We start from the raw sequence: 11807 nt of genomic DNA on the forward strand, positions 1-11807 counted from the left end.
ATCATTTTGAACGAACAAAAAGTACATCTTAGTAAGTGAATAATAAGTGAACAAGCTAATGAAGTACATCAATTAAGACAATTAGATACAAAGAATTATGTTACAGTGATCTTGGTGCAGAAAGAAATCATGCCTCCTAGAAATGCACACATGCAAACTCGGGCATCTTTGTGTTTAATGTCTTTAAATTGTTAATTAAAATTCATGGAAAATAAGTGGTACAAGAAGATAATCAAATAAAAAATAATTATACCAACGTCATAAGGCTGAAAAGAACGTGCACTGTATTTATTTTAGTTTTGGACCAATCCAGGAAGTTGTGACACATTTTGAAGCCAGTTGTCTTATTATAAAGTTGAAATCATTAGAAATTCTAAATACAATTATGCAGAAATATATACCATGTATAAAACTGCATTGTTTTAATGCATATAACTACATAGGTATATATGTATATTCGTATGTAAATATATAATATATAATAACATAATGTAATGTAATCTATAATATAACTGTATAGTATAATGTAACATAAAATGTAATTAAATAGTTGTAGCAATGCAAATATATGTATATTGGCTTATCTCTCTTCTCTAAGATATCAGATTGTGAAATACAGGATTTGCTTTTTAGCTTTACAGATTGAGGAAAATTACAATGCCCAGATTAGATTTCTCTCTGTAGAAAATGCCTTCCTTTTTAGTTACATTTATCTTAGAGTCCATATTTTATAGTATGATTTGATGGTCACATTTAAATTTAAAATCTAAAACTTACAAAGTTTGGTTTTAAATCAATATTCTAATGAGTAATAGTTTTCAGCAAAGCAAGTCACTTTTTGAATCTACATAAAGTGTATAAGCATGTTTATGAATAAGCATGTTATAATGGTAAAATGACTCATGAAAGGCAATGTGGAAGTTGGTCGGGAATGTCATGATACCCCATATTGACTGCACAGATGTCCTACCCAGCAAAAGGAAGGGAAAGAGTGCTGATCAGAGCGGGGGACAAAAAGAGGATGAGAAGAGACAAAGGAAATAAGGGAACAAAGAAAAAATCAGGAAGGAAGAAAGAAAAGAGAGGAAAGGAATGGAAGATGGCAGTGAGAAGTATAAAGACTGGACAGAGAGAAAGAAAACATCATTACTACTCACTTAAAATATGGTTTTGTCTGTGGAGAAAGTCAAAAAATAATCTGTAAAACTAAAAAAACTGAGAAGGAGCAGAAGAATCATTTATAAAACTCAGTAGCAGTTACTGAAGCAAGTACAACTAACTGGATGGAGAAGGTACTTTGAAACTACCACAGGGAAACATAGGAAACACATTAAAAGATAGAGCCACTTCCTGAATACAACCCCAATAGCTCAGAAAAATAAGAGTAAGGATAGCTTCAAATGTAACAGATTCTGTACAGCAAAGGAAATATTTACTAAAATGAATAGACAGCCTACCGAATGGGAAAGAAACCTTTGCCAACTATCCATCTGGCAAAGGATGAATAGCTAAAATATATAAAGAGCTCACAAAACTAAACACCTACTAAAGAATCAATAATCCAATTAATAATTTAGCAAACTAGTTCAATAGATAGTTCTCAAAATAAGAAATACTGATGATAAAATACAGGGATATATATTATATATATATAATATATATCCCTGTATTTTATCATTTTATATATAAACATGAAAGCAAATACAACACAGTTTGGGAGGTTTGAGAACAGAGAGAAGGAAAAGAAGGTGATTAAGATAAGTAACATGAACTACATCATAGTGACACATGAAATGACATAATAAAACCCCCTGAAAACTGTAGCATGTGGGTGTCCATGAAGAGAAAGTTCTATTGCACACATGTGAGCTGGACAATGCCCAGAATACATTCAGCCAAGAATCCCTGATCAACTCGGGGTCACACGAGGTCCAATCTCAAAGCATGGACCATTCTACATGGAGCATTTTAATGCTAAATACTACCCTTCGGGTCCGGTGACACACAGCTCAGAGAGGTAGGAGATGGGCGATCTCAGCCCTCAGCCAATTCTAACGTCACTTCTGACGTTTGAGGCAAGAACGCTGGCGTAGACAAGGCAAAGGGGACGAGCAGACCTGGGCTGACATCACAAAGTGGGCTTGGCAGGTGGGGCGGGCTGACCCTCCGAGCCTAGGTCCGGGTCATCCTCCCCAAGCTAGCCTTTCCAGCTGCCCGGAGAAAGGGAGCCAGCCAGGACTCGGTCTGGTTGCTTTCTAGGCCGTTAAGCTCACCATGTTCGCCCGCGGTGGCCGCCTGACCAGTGCGCTGACCACGCGCCTGCTCGCATCACAGGTGGGGAGCAGAGGGGCGCGCAGGGTGGGTGAAGAGTACAGGAGGCCACATCTGGCAGAGCATCTGGACCTGACATTCCACATGGAGAACCAGATTCTCGGGTCCAGGGTCCTGGATGTATGTGAACCAGTTGGCACAGCTAAGGACCAAAATGGACCAAGTGATCCAGACATCAGTTTTGGGCACTAGCTTATTCTGTGAAGTTAGCCACCAATTGCTTTCCCTTCCCAAGCTGAGGCTTTTGCTCCTTTCCCAAGTGACAACACGGAAAGGGTTCACCTATTCTAGAAATGGACTTTCTGGTGGACACTTTCCTAAACTGGCCACTCATCTGATTTTAACTGCAGTCTTTAGGCTTCTGACCCGCACTGGTAATGGTACCAGGCCTTATAACGATTTTTTTTGAATTTTTTTTTATCTTTAAGTAGTTGTACAAAGGAGTTGCCATTCAACAAAAAGCAGTTGATGAATATAGCAGGTCTTGATCAATGTCACCCCTTTCCATACTCTCACCCACCACTCCCAGCCCACCCTTCCTTCATTCCTTAATTTTTTAGGATACGTTAATTTTTTAGGTTAAGTATTGCATATTTTTTGCCATTGAACAAAGCAGTTTATGTACACAATGCATCTTGATCTGTGTCATCCAACATTTTCACACATACCCTTCAACCCACCCCTACCCTCATTTATCATATTTTGTGGTATACAATAAATTGTGGGCTGCATTCTTCCCTCTTTCCCCTTTCATTCATTCTTGGCCTCGCTCCCCTCTTGCAAGTACCCATTTCCTGGTACATATTTTGTTGGGCTTTGACTTAGCTTTTCTAAAGAATTAATAAAGTTTGAGCTCAAGGTAGAGTTTATTACACCTCAGTTAATTCGTTAGCCAGTATGTTTCCTTACAAGTTTTCTCTGAACTTAAGAGTTTTCAAGTTTCTACCAACAGTCTCTTAAAAATTGAGTTTTTGGTCATCATTAGAATGAACCCTAAGTTGGACATAAGGGTGAGGCAAACACTGATGATGTCCTGCCCCAGACCAATCTGTTCAGTCCTGCAACAAACTCTGGAAGATCACCATTCTTTCCTATTCACATACCACCTCCCGCACCGCAGGCGCTCACTGTATGTTGGCCCCCACCAGATAATAAGGGTCTGTGCCTATGACCAATTATTTCATCTTCCAGATGTAGCTCTTTTTCTTTTGGTCAGTCATGGGGTTCTGGGCCTGGGTGCTGTCCCTGAGCTCTTCTTTAGTTCAAGGCAAGCGCTCTACCACTTGAGCCACAACACCACTTCTGGGTGGTTAATTGGAGATAGTCTCACAGACTTTCCTGCCCGGGCTGGCTTTGAACCATGATCCTCAGATCTCAGCCTCCCGAGTAGCCAGGATTACAAGCATGAGCCACCAGTGCCTGGCTTCAGATGCAGCCTCATTAAAATTGTAATACCAGCCCACTTTTTATTCTGCTAACATTCTGCAAGTAATTTGCTTCAAAAGCACAAAATAGTGTCCGCAAAGTGCAGAGACCACTGAGATTGTTTTTGATGTTATTTGAGCAATAAGAATATAATAAACATGAACAGATGTGAACAATGAACTCAAGATGATTAAATCTTACATACATAAAAAATACATAATGTGTTTGTAAACAAAAAATAATAGGTCAGTACAAAAGTCTAATGCTTCCTCTAGACAAACAGTCTAGACAAACAGCCAATTTAAGTCCTTAGTTTTGCAGATTCTAAATCCATGGATTTTTCTGATTTTATTAGCTTTAGAAAATGAGCACGTTTCACCACATGTAACATAAGATGTATCTGTGAATTCCAATGCCATAAGAGTGTCTGTGTGTGCCCTTCTATGTATGTACATACAGATACACATGTACAGAGGACAATTTCCCACAGGGTGTTTCCTAGTGAAAGTTAAGTTCACTTAGATGAAGAATTAAGAGGTTATACAATGACCCTGTGATTATTGAAAAAGTAATGGTTCTTAAATAGTTCTATAAAACTGGTACAGCTAGATGCATCAAATACATTTCCTCACTTTGCATCTGTCATGAAAAATGAATATAATTCAGGCACCTGGTTCGCTCAATTTTCCTCTCCTAGAATTCACATATTCTATTCCTCCATTATTATGATGCTGCTTGATAGCACTTTACTAATGCATTACTTAAATTTCAGTCCTATTTTTCATCACTGGCTGCTCTATTGAGTGTAGAAAATACAACAATTCACTTTTGTAAGAGGGAATAGTAATAATAATAATAATAATAATATAAAGGTTTCTCCTAATAAACATTTTCATTGTGCCTCCAAAAGATTTTGTAAAGTGTTTTAGGTACAAAATCCTGGCACATATAATCCTGAACTCAGGTGAGATCTTGACTAAGTAAGGGAAAACTGTAAACTTAAATTAATCCAAATTGTATTTTGCCTGTACAGGAGTAACATTAAGACACATAGACCTTTACATACACATTTTCTCATGATCATGCACAGTAGCTATGTGTTCAGCATATTTGATATTAGTTATCTTTATTAATATCTCTGAATGAACAAGTCTAAGGAGATTTGATAGAAGCACACAATACATTTTTTCAGTGTACCGTGTATCCCTTGTTTCTAGACTCAGATGTGGTTGTAACAGAACTTCACATATCCTACCTTTCCCAAAAAAATTTAAGTTCACCTTATCTCTATCCAGGTGTGTGCATCCTTTGCTACAGGCCCTAGGCAAGATCATGGAACATTCTATGAATTTCGTACCTACTATCTTAAACCCTCAAAGATGAAGGAGTTCCTAGAGAATTCTAAGAAAAATGTTCATCTTCGGACAGCTCACTCTGAATTGATTGGATATTGGAGTGTAGAATTTGGAGGCAGACTGAACACAGTATTTCATATTTGGAAATATGGTATGACGTATCTAATTTAGGTGTCCAGTACAAATATTCATTCTGGGGGCTGGGAAGATGGCTCAGTGGTAGAGCGCGTGCCTTGCATGCCTGAGGCCTTGGGTTCGATTCCTCAGCACCACATAAGAAAAAATAAAAAAGCCAGAAGTGGCGCTGTGGCTCAAGTGGTAGAGCGCTAGCCTTGAGCTGAAGAGCTGAGGGACAGCGCCCAGGCCCAGAGTTCAGGCCCCACGACTGTACCTCAAAAAAAAAAAAAAAACCACAAATACTCATTCTGTTAGATGTCACATGACACACTATTGGATCTATATTACAATAGATACACCTAAGTTAAATAAAACTATTAAAAAGAAATATAGTACCAAAAACAAATATAAATTCAGTGATTACTGTTCTCAGTGATCCACTTTTAACAACACCTTCCCAAATTCTTATCATAACTAGGAAAATATGCATCTTCATATATCAAATAATAAAATTGTAATCCAGATGTAAAACACAAATGGTGTACTAGAGAAAGAGTTAGCGCAGGCAGAATTTAAAGCAGTGCTTGCAAAACCCCCAAGTGTGGTAACAACACAGAACAAAATATCTTTTCTTATTAATAAACTAGGGCTGAATATCAATATTGCAGCAAAAATAATTCACTGAGGGAAAAAAATAAATGGAGGTTGAGAGGAGATGACTCAACTTTTGAGTCTCTCTCTTTTGAAGTTCAATAATTCTCTTATGTTGAGAGATCATTTGTACTTGAGTACATACTTGAGTATGGCTGTCATACTATGAAGATGAAGGAGGAGGAGTCTTCTCCTCATTTGAATTTACCTAACCCTGAAGAAAGAGAATCAGTTATAAAAATCCCATCCATGTTTGCTAACATTGTGCCTGGTCTTAACAGTCCACATCAGAATGCCCAAAGAACTCTTAATTTCATTGAGGGTTTGGTCACGGGTGTCCAAATTAATGTTCCTAGAATACTCCATTATCAAAAATTTTCATTCTATGTCTAATGCAAGATTATTTTAAGGGTCTTCCCTGATGTAATAAAACAAGCCACATTAAAACATAATTTACACTTTGGATATGATAGAACTTAAATCATGGCTCACTGGGAAAACAAAGTTCTCATCCTCATTTCATATGTAAGATGGGTGTTATTCATTATCCCCAACATAACATATATGAATTTTACCATTCACCTCATGAGATCTAGTAGTAAATATGACACTAGGCCTATACATTGGTAAAAGTTTGGGTAACTTACAAAAGTGAGATATGAAAGTTGTTGAGAATGACCATAAGCCATCCATTCTTTGAAATGGATCTGTTGTTGTTGTTGGTTTTAAGCCATTTTAATTCAGTTTGTTAAAAGTTATTCTAAGTATGCCTTGTCTTGGCCACCTACCATTACTAAGAAATCATATAATATTTGCCTAAACTGTCCTTGTCAGCTAAATGCCTCAATTGAATAAGTGATGCGCGCGCACACACACACACACACACACACACACACACACACACACGAGTACTGTGTGCTGAGCCTTGTGCTAAGTCTGTCTCATATATGAATTCATTGGATCCTCACATCACCCCCAGACATGGGTGCTGTATTATCCTTTCCAGTTTTACACACAGAGAAGGTGACCACAGAAAGACACCCAAACTGACTCCCACAGCCACTCAGGAAGTGGTAGAGCCTTTGGAGCCCAGTCTCTCGGGTGACCACAGTCCCTTGCATTTCTGTTCCCCATGAGAGCATCAGTACCCTGCAGCCTTTTGGTCTCTCCACAATATTCCTAAATGCTGTGGATGAATTCTGCTGGACTGGATAAAATCCAGAGAAATACAGTTGCTTTGAAGTTGAATTGTTTTTCTTTTTGCTTTTCTTAATGCTTTTCTCCCATAGATAACTTTGCTCATCGAACTGCAGTTAGGAAAGCCTTGGCGCAGGATAAAGAATGGCAAGAACAATTCCTCCTTCCAAGTTTGCCTCTCATTGATAAACAAACAAGTGAGATTACTTATCTGGTCCCTTGGTGCAAACTAGGAAAACCTCCAAAACAAGGTAAGACTTCCTCCTGACTACTTTGAATGTTGGTGAATAAAAATGCTGAACCTCAAGTGATAAAAACCAAAGTTCCAGTGGAAAGCAATAATCATTTGTTTTCAATAAAAACATCTTATTGATATAAAATTAAAGCTCTATGCTTATTCTTTTTTTAAAAAAAAGTGAAAATTGAAGTAAAGAATTGTTTTCCAAATATAGATTTTGAAACTAGGTAAAACTTAGCCACATTATGGGAAAAAATCATACACTTGTCAATAGGGTTGAGAAATTTCTCACTAAGAGCAGGAACCATGATCTTGAGAAATAATGAGTAATATATGAAATACTATCAAAGATTTAAAATAATATGAGTTTGGATATAAAAGCATCTTCCACACATCACAACAAATTGATTATTTAGGGGAATGAATTACCTGAAACTGGCAAGCTGTATTACCATAATTTTTCACTAATTTCTCAATTTGCAAATAATTATTTACAATATGTAATAATTTAAAATAATTTAATATTTAATCAATATACATTTTAAATTTATTTGTTTTGATTGCTTTAACTTATTTGCTTTATTTATTTCACTTCATCTTTGTGTGTGTATGTGTGTGTGTGTGTGTATGCGCGTGTGTGTGTGTGTGTGTGTGTGTGTGTGTGTGTGTGTGTGTGTGTGTGTGTGTGTGTGTGTGAGTACTGGGGCTTAAACTCAGGGCCTATGCATTTCCTTTAGCTTTTTCTCCCAAGATCGGGACTGTACCACAGTTGAGCCACAGCTTCAACTTCTGGCTTTTTGGTCATTAATTATAGATAAAAATCTCACAGACTTTTCTGCCAGAGATCGTTTCAAACCATGATCCTCAGATCTCAACCTCCTGAACTGCTAGAATTACAGGTGTAAACCAAAGTGACTGGCTCATTTATTTCTTTTCCAAAAATACAGACTTGGAAAATTCAAAAATCTGATTTGTTTATAAACTTTCAATATCTGTTTCATTGATAGATATTTTAAAATTAAGATATTTCAGAGCCAGGCACACAAGGTATCCACTCCTGGATACTTTGCTGTTATGGAGGCTGAGATTGGTAGGATGGAAGATCTAAACCAGTCCAGGCAAAAGGTTAGTGAGATTCTATCTCAACCAATGGAAAAAAATAAAAGTCTGTGTGTGGTGGCACACACCTGATGTCCTTGCCGTATGAAAGTATACACAGAAAGAATCACTGTCCAAAACACAAGACCCTATTCAAAGAAAGAAACAAAGAGGGGGAGGGAGAGAGAGTAAGAGAGAGAGCAAAAAGGAACGGGAGCATGGCATAACTGCTTGCCTAAAAAGCATAAGGCTGAGTCCAAAATGTCATTACTGCAAGTAATCATTGCGAAATAAATAAGTAAAGTTCAAATAATCTTTATACAGTGTCTATTTTTTTCTTTTCTCTTCTGTGTAATTAAGTTTACAAAACTCACTCTTAAATATGGGCAAGGTCTTAACATAAAAGCAAAGAAAAATCATGGAAATATAATATGTGTAAACCAGTCTGTATAACTCTCCAAATATGCATATGTAGATGAGGCTTCCACTGGAACAACAAATAATGATTCTAAATTATAGGATGTCCTCTGTGAAATAATGCTTTTTCTCCCTATTCTAGGTGTGTATGAACTGATAACCTTTCAGATGAAACCTGGAGGCCCAGCTCTGTGGGGTCATTCATTTCAAAGGGCGATTCATGTTCACATCAACCAAGGTTATGCAACACTCATTGGTGTTTTCAATGCAGAATATGGAGCACTCAACAGAGGTATGGTTGTCTATCTCTTCCATGAGACTTAGATGTATATAATGATCTACTGATAAGTTTTGGATCACTGTGACTTTCTCATTAGAGTGCTGATTTTTTATTGTCAAAATTTTAGTGTTTTGTAATGAAGGTTGAAACTACATTTTTACATCCTATTTGGAATGTTGACAACTGGCCAGGTACCGAAATTTTCTATTTAAAAAAGAAAAAAGAACAAGCCAGATGTGGTAGCTCATGCTTGTAATTCCAACTATTCAGAAACCGTAGATTTTGAGGATTGTGGTTCCAGACCAGCCATGCAAGAAATGAGTAAGACCCTAAATCAACCAAAAGCTGGGTGTGGTGGTGTGTACCTGGATGAGCAAAATAAGGCCAGACAACTACCTGAACAATAAAGCAAAAAGGGGCTAGTGGTGTGGCTCAAGTGGTAGAGGTTTTATCTCAAAGTGTGGCGCCTTGAGCTAAACCCTTGTGTTATCAAAACAAGTATTAACACTTACTGAAGCTTTGTTCAGTGCTAAACTACTGTTTTCCCTGATATATCAAAATAATTAAGTTTAAAAAGTGAAAGAATCTTGAGAAATAATCTATTTCTCTTACAATCATGTACTCCTTTAAATGTACTTTTATTGCTTTTGAAAAAAAATCATTACTTGAAGTAGGGACATTGTTTCTGGGCAAAATATAATGTATACTATTTTTAATAAATATTAACACCCCCCACCCACAAAAATTTACTCATTTTTGTATTGCAAATTCAGTAAATATCCATATATTCAGAAAGTATCTACCTTAAGGGATAAACAACAACTAAGAATATCTCCTTAGTATTTGAAAGGCTCAAAATGTCTACATACCTTCTTACTGTTTCTTTTTATATCCATTGGATATCTAACACTTGGCAACAATCAGTGATGAGCTTCTGATCTTTACCCAGAAATGCTCCTAGTGATATCGAGGCTCATCTAAAATAAATGACACCAAGCCAGGTGCGCCGGTGGCTCTCACCTGTAATCCTAGCTACTCAGGAGACTGAGATCTGAGGATTGAGGTTCAAAGCCAGCCCAGGCAGGAAAGTCTGTGAGACTCTTATCTCCAATAAACCTCTAGAAAGCCGGAAGTGGCTCTGTGGCTCAGGCGGTAGAGTGCTTGCCTTGAGCTGAAGAGTACAAGGACAGCGCCCAAGAGTTCAAGCACCACAACCGACAAAAAAAAAAAAAAGACACCAAGAGTATTTCAGGTTTCGGATTTTTAAAAATTAGGGATGTTCAATCTATACTTCATGAGAAAATGAAATACATACAAAAATAGATATCTGCTTAAGATGAAGAATAGATGGAGAAAATTATGAAATTATCTCATACCAGATACTAAAATAAAATCAAGATGGATTATGGTTTGGGATGGCAAGTATAATTCATAGCAATGCTAAAGCAGTATGCAAATTTTAATATTGTGGGTGAAGACTATATTTCTAAGGTAAAAGCAAATCAAGCTGGGTGCGGGTAGTTTGCTGGTGAGGTATTAGCAAGGTAATCCTTGCTATTCAGGAGGCTGAAATCTGAGGATCACAGTTCAAAGCCGCTTGGGCAGGAAAATTTATGAGACTCTTATCTCCAATTAGCTACCAAAAAAAAACCAGAAATGGAGCTGAGCTCAAGTAGTAGAAAGCTAACCTTGAGCACAAAAACTCAAGAACAGGGGCCAGGCCCTGAGTTCAAGCCCCAGAACTGGCACAGGCACGCGCGTGTGCACACACACACATACACACACACACACTCATGGCAAATCAAGAAGCCATAAGGTAAAAAAAATTATGCATTAGACAACTGCATTATACAAAGACTTAAACTTAGTGCATGCTCCAAATATCTATAGAAACAACTTTTGATGCATTTGTGCAGTTCACGTTCTTTGGTGGAGTGAGAATGCAGATACTCGTGCTGCAGGGAGACATCGTTCCCATGAGGACCCCCGAGTTGTGGCTGCTGGTAACTTATTTCATTGGTGATGAATTATTTTCAAAAACCCAAATTTGATTTAATCAATAACTTATATTCCACTTAAATATGTTTTTTTTTCCAGTACGGGAAAGTGTCCAATACCTGGAGACTCAGCAGAATATACTTCTGATTCCTACATCATTTTCACCATTGAAATAGCTTCTTACTAAAATATGACTTTACTAGCCCATATTAGATGTATCTGCCAATGGTGCTTGAATTCTCTCAAGAGAACTTTTATTTGAAGGAGATGGTAAGCTAACTTCCTATGTCTTTTGCATTTTTTAAATCCCTATCATTGGGAAGTAAGAGTTCATTTTCCCAAGGAATTTCAGTATTTGTTACACATTAAAAAATACCTGTCCGGAGTTGTCACGTTGAAAACGAACTTTACAACTTTGGTGGGGGGGAGGGGAAGGATTGGGTGCGGGAGTAGGGGGAGGCTGGGAAGGGATGGGAAGGGGAAACAAAGGAGGAGGCTACAATGCTTGATAAGAAATGTGCTCATTATCTTGCCCATGTAATTGTAACCCCTCTGTACAGTATTTTCACAATAAAAAATAAATTAAAAAAAAATACCTGTTCTGCCAGGCACTGGTGACTCACACTTGTAATCTTAATACTCAGGAGGCTGAGATCTGAAGATCATGGTACAAAGCCATCTTGGGCAGAAATGTTCCCAT

General features: G+C 37.4%; 1 protein-coding gene across 2 annotated transcripts; it reads left to right on the plus strand.

Moving 5' to 3' along the window:
• The first annotated feature begins 1855 nt into the window (after window positions 1-1855).
• On the plus strand, window positions 1856-11497 carry LOC138816252 (protein NipSnap homolog 3A-like). 2 transcript variants are annotated; one of them, XM_070005904.1, is made up of 6 exons: window positions 1856-2017; window positions 5052-5262; window positions 7169-7327; window positions 8972-9121; window positions 11026-11112; window positions 11207-11497. In XM_070005904.1, the coding sequence occupies exons 2-6, from the start codon at window positions 5136-5138 to the stop codon at window positions 11281-11283; spliced, it is 600 nt and encodes a 199-aa protein (XP_069862005.1). In that variant the 5' UTR covers window positions 1856-2017; window positions 5052-5135; the 3' UTR covers window positions 11284-11497. The 2 variants fall into 2 exon arrangements, with proteins under 2 accessions (XP_069862005.1, XP_069861996.1); XM_070005895.1 differs by lacking the exon at window positions 1856-2017 and adding an exon at window positions 2150-2334.
• The last annotated feature ends 310 nt before the right edge of the window (window positions 11498-11807 follow it).

This window comes from Dipodomys merriami, unplaced genomic scaffold (genome assembly GCF_024711535.1).
Source record: "Dipodomys merriami isolate MVZ:Mamm:240054 unplaced genomic scaffold, mDipMer1.0.p SCAF_11, whole genome shotgun sequence".
In the NCBI taxonomy this organism is placed as follows: domain Eukaryota; kingdom Metazoa; phylum Chordata; class Mammalia; order Rodentia; family Heteromyidae; genus Dipodomys; species Dipodomys merriami.